Here is an 8647-nt window from a genome sequence, read left to right as displayed (position 1 = left end):
AATGTAAATACACTATAGATATACGAATAGATTTATGAAATGAGTGTTCATCAACATTGTTACAATTTCTTTATATCCCATCCTTCTCCTAAAAATATGTCACCCTCCTAAACTCGAGTACACCGCGAGTAATCGGTTTTCCACCTTACTAACCATAGATGTAAGAAAATTGTTTATATATATAGTTTTAAAATTATATTTAAGAATTCGGCTCCTTTAAACTTAAGTAACTGAGCCTGTAAAAATAAACGAATTATTATAAAAAACAATTGATACCGGTATTATTTTGTCGTTCGTGCCAGATTTTCGTTGTCGTTCTGCCAGATTTTCGATAACTTCAGGAACGATAACAACGTTTAGTTCGCGACTACGCAGATGTTCGTTGGATACTAAATGACGACTTGTAGTAAACCCGAAGAATCAAGGATGTTTGGTCTTTTTTTTTCCAAAATATATATTTTTATAAAGGCTCATATGGCGTTAGCCTCACGGGGCCGGGAGTTCAATACAATTTTTCTTATTATCTATGTTAGTAATATGTAACCGATTACTCGCGGTTGGCTCGAGGTTAGTATTACAAGTGTTTTCGTAATTGGGATGTTGCTGTCTCCAATGCTCTGTAGATGTTTGGTCTTGTTTTTCCTCTCCCTTTCTTCTCCATTCTATTTGTATTTCATGGGTGTATACAGGAATCTGTCCAGGATTAAATAGAAAAATGGGGTAAATTGACATTGTGATATTATTTGAAATAACTCTTGCGAATTCCAATGTCTTAAAATTACTTTATTCGACTCGTTTTTGTCGTTATGGTTTGGTTTCTATCCTTCATACATCTTAAACTTGTAGGTTATTTCATCGGTTTTGCAATCTACGCGGCGCAATATTTGTATTGTATAAACTAAACCTTCAACGAAGCGTAGTTGCATTCACTTGAATACAAAATAACACAAATTAAGGAATGAAAAATAAACTATCAACACTCGACTGTTTGTGTTGAGTGAGCAACGATAAAATATAACAACGGAAAATACTAGGCAAAACTTAAGTTCTGAACGCAATGTTAGAGATGCTTTTAAAATATACACATATATCACAACTGAAAGTAGACTAGATACATCGGATTATTTACGCTTTTGTCCATTCTCTTCTTATCCTATCGTACTCGTTCGCTACTAAACCTATCTAATAGTAAAATCGTAGGGAAAATTGCAATTGGGATCAGAAAAATAGTACGATCAGAGAAAGATTTCTCTGAGCCGTTGCTATCGAATTGGGAAAATATTCTCATCTTCTGATCGCAGACAACGCACATCACGATATGGTGAATTATTGGGAGATATACAAAGGCAAGGGTGAGGTGTCTTCCCGGAAGGACATTTTTCTAAAATGATTTTATGTAACTTCATCGCTTAGCAAAATTTTCAAAAATTCTTTTGATTGACTTCCGTGGTCGATCTCATGGTTCCTAAGATTGGAAAGAAGGTGCTCATAATAATTGTTACAGAGGTTCATTCTAACTGATTTTTGTTCCGAAGAATGTGTACCTTCAAGCGAATTATTTGATGGACATTTCTAGAAAAATCATTCTATTATTACGAACCTATTATTTAATGTGAGAGATCTATGTTTCAAAACAATAATACAGTAATCGTTCGCTAACTGGTCCTGGTTTAACTGGTCTGCTATTTAACTGGGCGAACGTTAACTGGTCCTTGGACCAGTTAAAAAGCACAATTTCGTAAACAATCGACGCCATATTCAAATGGAAGATTTGCTGTGAGGGGCATTCGAATGTAATTTTAAATGTTATGAAAGTTGACATTATTTTCGCACGCCAAAAACATTGATTAAACTACAGAAAAACAATTTTCTCAAATCATATGTCATACCTGTTGTCGCACTCAATGCGAAACTTCCATTGGAATCCTTTTATTTATCCAATTACAGGAACTAAGCGAATCAAACAATTCATTGAAGTTTCCCTCGATTTTATTTGAGTTTAACATGCCGGACCAGTTAAAACGCGAATGTCGATAAGTGGTCTTCTCTTTTCGCCCAGTTAGTGAATGTTTACTGTATTACCCTTTAGTCAATTCCTGAAAGCAAGCCTGCAGCCACCTTTCCACATGATTTTTCCAAATCAGTTGAACTGTTATTGTATTTTGTTGCTTATTTTTGTCTATATTATAACTATGTTTTCTTATGTACAGCTGCACATTTTCAAATGCGATTAAAAATTGCGTTTGCAAATCTTCCCGATAGAATTATTTTATTTGGTATCTAGTTGACCACTTCGAAGTCTTCGAAATCTCGGCTATAGCTGAAAGATAACACAAAAAAAGTATTATTAGTAAATAGCTATAGTTTGGGAGGAGCTCTGAACAATTTTAGTTCACTTTGTCTCCGAGTTCAAATTTGTGAATAAAACTTTTTCCCCTACTGTGATTTTTTTTTCAAACAAGACAAGCTCATTGGCTTTAATTCGATATGTCGATGATCTGAATCGGTCCAGCAGTTCAAAAGTTATGAATTTTTGTGGTGGAAAAGGGGGTAAAAATTGATTTTTCGGACCATCGGTTATATTTGAAAAATCATAACTCAAAAACAAAAAAAAACGTCTCTCTGATTTTTTCATATGTTACGAAAAAATCCTCAGCTTTCAAGCAAAAATATTAAAAAAATATGGCGTCTCAATCCCGAGACCATGTAAACTATAAAAACAAATACAATCAATAATTACGGGAACAAAATCAAGTGTTCAGGAATTGTAGTATTTTTCCAAAGAAAACTAGTTTTTGCTTTAATTTGATATGTTGATCGTCAAAAGATGAAAAAAATTATTTTTCGAACCACCCTAAAATGGAATTGAACACCCCATTGAAAAAAAAATACAAGTCTAATATTTTGCGAAAAAGAACAAAAATACCGCTTTTTACGAAAATCTGAGAACCACGATGTCGGTTTGGCATGAAATGGCTGAGGTACCTTGTACCTAGTTGAAATGTTCTCGAAACCGTAGAAGGTACACATTTTGATTATATAAAAAATATTAACTTGGTTCACTCTGACTGAACGGATGAGTGAAAATGATGGTCTTCAGGGTGAATGATCGCAAGATGTACTATTTCAGGGTGCGGTTTAGACTGTAGCGATGACAGTGATTTCAAATTTGAGGATTATGTTGAGTAATATTGCCTAAAATGATTGAAAATGGGAAATATATGCTTTAACATGTAAGCCTTGCAATCATATTCATGCCTGAAGTAAATGCCAGAGCCTATTATGCCGAACGCAACCAAATTTTTACGCAATTTTAATCTCCAACCCCTTTTCACTCCAATTGTCATAACATAACATAGTTGTCATAACAGAATGGCACACTTTGACTCACAACTGTTGATTGACCCAAAGTTGACGGTGACCATACGATTCGTGAGGTACGATTCAAACCAGCTGACAAGATCAGCGGAGACACCGATTTTTTTTCTCTGATTATAGTGACTTTCAACACTTTTGGTTGGTTCGTCACTTTTACCATTTCGGAAGAATGTCCGGGAGTGAGAATTAAACTCGTGATCTTTAGCATGAAAGGTATGGATGTTACCACTAATTGGACACCCCAAAGCCTCGACTTGAATCGTCTTGTGTGATTTAAAACAAGGTGAACAAAACTGACGTTACGGACAAGCATAACTATTTTGCTGCGTTGAAGAGGGCTTGGGACGAGATAGACCCTTAACACCTCCTAAACCTCGTGGAGTATATGCCAAAGCGTTGTCAGTTTTTCATTGAGATCAAAGGGGGTCATTGCGATTATCAAAGTGAGTATGTCAATAGCTACCTACCGACTCATTGGTCTGCTGTAGTTTGACATGGCGGATGTGGATCGATTGTTGCTCTCCCCATCTTCATTCGATTCACCCGACTGATACAGCATGCACTGGTCTAAGTAATCCGCCGTTAAATACGCTGGCAAGTCACCCTCGTCATCCTCCATAGGACCATAGTCCTGGATGTCGTCCGTCTCCTCCTGTGTTTCTACCATACTCAACCATTGGGAGTTGTGATTTCGGAATTTTTCCAACTGCAAGAGCAGAAAAACAAACAGCATGTAAATCACCGCTTCCATCCCTTGAATTGAAATTTTTATACACTCACCTTTATCCGCGAGGCCCACTCGCTGTCGGTAATTGCAATGATGTCTAGGCAAAAATCACACACCTTCCTGATCTCAGCATTTTTGTCGTGCATCAGATCGATGAGATACGCCGGCGATTCCGTCTCCTTGATCATGTACACCCGGGTGCTCTCATTGCGTAGTACCTGCTGGAAGACGAACACAATCTGCAGAACCATCTCATCGTCCTCTTGCTTCGCCTTCAACAGCTCGATCAGCGATAGAATCACGTCCGCTTTACACAGCAGCATAGCGCACGATTCGTCCGAGGCACAAGTGCCAAGGAATACGACCGTCTCGAGTACCAAGTCGTCCTTGTATTTTCCTGAAACGAGCGATTATTGTTCCAATTTCTCAGGCACAGACAGACAGACATTGTTTACTAACCTGGCACCAACATATTTCTGATCAACGGAATGAGATTGAAGTTGTGAATGATTTGCGAGTAGTCAAGATCCGGAAGAGCTAGGTTACCCAAAATTCCTAAACACTCCACAGTGAATTCTTCGTCAGTGCACTCGGTAAGTATCTTCGCCAAATCTCCAACAAAATCCTTCAAAGAAACATGCGTTTAAAAAACTCATGTCGCGTGCAAAGGTACGCGAAAAGGACTTACCACAAAATGCAACCGGAGCGACTCATGCAATGAAATGTTCCGTATCATCTTCATCATAAGCGTGTCTTGATACTTGAACGCACGTGACATCAGGTTATGCAAGCGATTGTTCTCGATCATCATGGCCGCGTTCCGTTTGTTTGACGCCAGGTTTATACCGAGAGCGATCAAATCGGGGTCTGACTTTTGATTCAAATTCAACAGCAGCATATCCGTCACCACCGGAACGCAATCGGTGTAGGTGAACATCGATTTGATTTTGTCGTCCAAACTCATGTGGTACAGAATTTTCGTTACAATTTCGTGATGTTTATCGTCGCTCAAGAAGGTGACCAGCTTCGGCAGAAAACCAACTCGTATCATTTTGGCCCGTAACCGAGCGTCGAAGGATAGATTGAAAAGAAGTTTTAGCGTCACCTGAACAAGATCCTTCTGCGACTGCAAAAGACGCGGCAGCTTCTCCACGATGTTCAGTTCGTTCATTTCGTCTTTGTTGTCACGGACGATCGAAAGTTTCTTCAGGAATGTAACGACCAGCACCAGCAGATCGAAGTTTTGGCGCTCCAGTGCCTTCAGTAACATTTTCACAATGTTCTTCTTACGCATCTTTTCCTCCAGCTTAACATTCTCCGCAATGTTAAGCAGCAGATAGAACGCCACCCTCAGCAATTGCTCTTGCTTTTTAGCGAACAATTTGAACTGTTTGTTGATCTTGTCATAGTCGTCTTTCTGCTTCTTTGGATCGGGTTTCTCGCTATCGGGCGACTGATTGTTCAGACTATCGTTGGATGCGGTCGTTTCCTTGGATAGCTGCTCATGGTAGCTGTTGTTCATGTTGTGAGCCTTGACCAGAGGCGATCCCATCGTTCCGTGATAGCTTGCCCAGTTACCAGATTTCGGCCGTTGCTTCAGCTCTGGTATCCTTCTCCGGGGAGGCTCCATTTCCTTGGGCTTCTCCTGGTCGACGATGGTATCCAAATACTCGGAACTTTTGTTAACCTCTTTCTCCTTGATTTTCTCACCACCACATTTTCTAGCGTCCAGATCATTTTTCATCTGATCGTATCGACGCAACTCGTAGTCGATAACATCCATACAGAGTGAGCCAATCTGTAATTTAGGTCATTTAAGAATGAATTTGACGACAATGGAATTGTTGGCAGGGTGTCGACTCCAAATCCAAAATAATATTCCCTGACTGAATCCTATTTTTACGCGACTGATGTGTACGCGCAAAAAAAACAATCAGTAAAACAAATCGCGTAATTTCAAGAAAATCGCGTAATTTCGAGAGGATCGCGTAAAAAAAGATTGCTCCATCGCAGGCGCGCGCTCGTCACAACCTCACTCGCAGATGCTCTCGCGTAAGATTAAATCACGAAAAACAAAAATCGCGCAAAAAAAGAATCCAGTGCAGCTGCTAAGTGAGGGTGGACAGCGCCCCCGGCAGACGATGAAAATAGCGCCCCAAAAAGTATCATTTTTTTTTACTAGTTTTGAGATTGTAATAATTTGTATAAATATTAGGAAACCTACCTACTTATACCAATGTTCACTTTGAGCAGTTTATTCGTATTTAGAAGGCTAGAAATATCATTACCAGCTTCGCTTATTCTGTAGCTAAACCTTTGCCTTGCGTGTTTTAGCTGAAGCAAAATGGTCCAAAATTGATTCAAAATCAAAGTCTTAGCTATTCTTTCTCGTTCGAATGAATAGCCAAGCCATTGAGTCGGCCTTGGCTTATTTTAGAACGCAGATAATTTGCAATCAATTTAAGCTTGCTGCGTTCGCACGAAGCCACTGTAACTGGAAGCGTCAGTAAAATTCGTAGCGCCGTCTCGATGTTAGTATAAAATGCATCGAGAGTATATCTGAGAATAATGTTCAAGATGCCTAAACGCATCGAAGAGTTTAGGTCAGAGAATCGGTCCTTCATCTGCGTCTTAAGCACTTCCACATCTGATACAAGTTCCTCTGTTTCAACATCAATTCATGCTCATAGATGTTAGTCAGTCTCTCGTTATAAATGAGAAATCTGATGCTATATCCGCTATAGCAGGGGTGCTCCAAACTTCCAAACTTCTCACCACCTCTTCCTACGAATACAATATGTTTTTTAAGGGGGGAGCCAGGTCTGGAACATTGAAAAAATCGAATTTTTGTTTTTTGCATTTTTGGGATGCTTATGCCCTCAGAAATGTTGTCCTAAAGGATTTTTCGATATTTGATTTCGTTGGAAAGTTACAGCCAAAAGTATGAAGTCACCTTAAGGGATGTAGTATTGCTGTAAGAATTTCAAAACGCGTTTTTCTCGAAATCATGTTATTTCAATTGGTGTTATCGATATCTCAGGATCTACTCGACCGATCTGGATGAAATTTTTTATCAGCATGTAAAAATGAATTATCTAAAGCGTTACATACCGTCTTTTAATATCTATTTTTTTCGATTTTTTAAAAGCTTCTACAGCGATTTTCTATGGAAAATTACTAATTTACAACAAAAATGGTCGCCATTTCGGCAAATTTTCCGAAATTTCGAAAACCCTTATCTAACGCTTTAGGTATTGTCCTAAAGTTTCAAAATATTCATTGGAATTTGTTCTACGACACCCCGTTGCTTCAGAACCGATACCACCAGCAAGGTACCGACTTTCAGACAGTATCTACGCATCCAGCTGTCAACAGCGTCATAATCGTTATTCGTGCACTCAAAAAATGGAAAATACATCTTCAAATATAACTTAAACAATCATCAAAATACCCGAACACTTTACTTTATTCGTAACATCCGAAAAAAAATTCACGAAAATTAATTATTTTCCGACTTTCCAGACAGGGGTCCCCCCTTAAGTCATCGTTAATAAGTAGTAGTTTGATTGTAAAAGGTTGTTTTAAGGAGCGAGAATAATTATTTCTTCTCAACAACTAGTTAGTTATAATAACAATAGGCTCTTTAATTTTTATGTTTTTATTTTTATTGCGAACCATTTCATTTTAAACACATTTTATCCTGAATATTTGTTTTGTAACTGATAAAGCGCTGTAAACATTGGGTTGTATGTTTTCGACATGTTTTTCATATTTTTGTTCAAATGCACTTTTTTGCAAACAGGCTGCCAAATAGTCATCAGTCAAATAAGAGCGATGTTTTGTTTCGATTGTATTCATAGTAGAAAATATTGTTTTCAGGTATAAGTATATCCGAAAAAAGTTATCAACAACACATTTCCTCGCAAAGTAAAGTCCAATAAGTACAGTAAATATATTTATTGAAATACTTTTGAAATCAAGATCTCTCCTGATTTTGAAAATATATCGCCATGGAAACTGAAAATTTAATTTTCAACCAATGCTTTTTAATTTCATTGACATTTCTTTTATGTTGATTCCATCATTGAATGGAAATGACATGAATTATATTATTCTTGAAATATCTTCAAATCTTCTGTCGAACTCATTTAGTAACAAAGAAATTTAATCTACATAACGACCGTATTCATGTGTTTTAATCTGCTGATTTGGTCGCAATATTTTAGAATTGTTTTAAATCTCGTCTCCTAAATTGTGCTGTTAAAAGCGTGTTCAGTTTTTTTTCCTGGATGTTTCAAATTTAATTCATTTTGATTCGCTATGATGACACAATGAAAAACGAGATCATGCATCCACTTATTGAGGATATGATTTCAAAAATTGAGGATTTAAAAAAATTGGCTCCTCGGAGTGTAATAACAATTCTCCGATATTCTACAATTCTCTTGCCCTAGAAAAGCGATTTGGGGATATTGAAACGTGGCTATGTGTAAATGAGCCTTTGGCTATTCGGACCTTTGTCCGGGTGATTTATTCCCCTTT

The 8647-nt window shown here is 37.7% G+C and overlaps 1 protein-coding gene across 1 annotated transcript in view; it reads right to left on the bottom strand.

Moving 5' to 3' along the window:
- Positions 1 to 762: 762 nt before the first annotated feature.
- The window catches only part of LOC129775410 (kinesin-associated protein 3), a 29613-nt gene continuing 21728 nt past the window's right edge, over positions 763 to 8647 (bottom strand). Inside the window, exons 5-9 of the mRNA XM_055780138.1 lie at positions 4794 to 5903; positions 4565 to 4730; positions 4159 to 4502; positions 3846 to 4084; positions 763 to 2320 (exon numbers count right to left, since the gene is read on the bottom strand). Of these exons, the coding sequence (XP_055636113.1) occupies positions 2281 to 2320; positions 3846 to 4084; positions 4159 to 4502; positions 4565 to 4730; positions 4794 to 5903 (1899 nt within the window). The 3' untranslated portion in view covers positions 763 to 2280. The remainder of the gene's footprint in view (positions 2321 to 3845; positions 4085 to 4158; positions 4503 to 4564; positions 4731 to 4793; positions 5904 to 8647) is intronic.

The sequence above is a fragment of the Toxorhynchites rutilus genome, chromosome 1 (genome assembly GCF_029784135.1).
Source record: "Toxorhynchites rutilus septentrionalis strain SRP chromosome 1, ASM2978413v1, whole genome shotgun sequence".
NCBI classification, from domain to species: Eukaryota; Metazoa; Arthropoda; class Insecta; order Diptera; family Culicidae; genus Toxorhynchites; species Toxorhynchites rutilus.
This window is presented reverse-complemented; position numbering and strand designations above follow the sequence as displayed.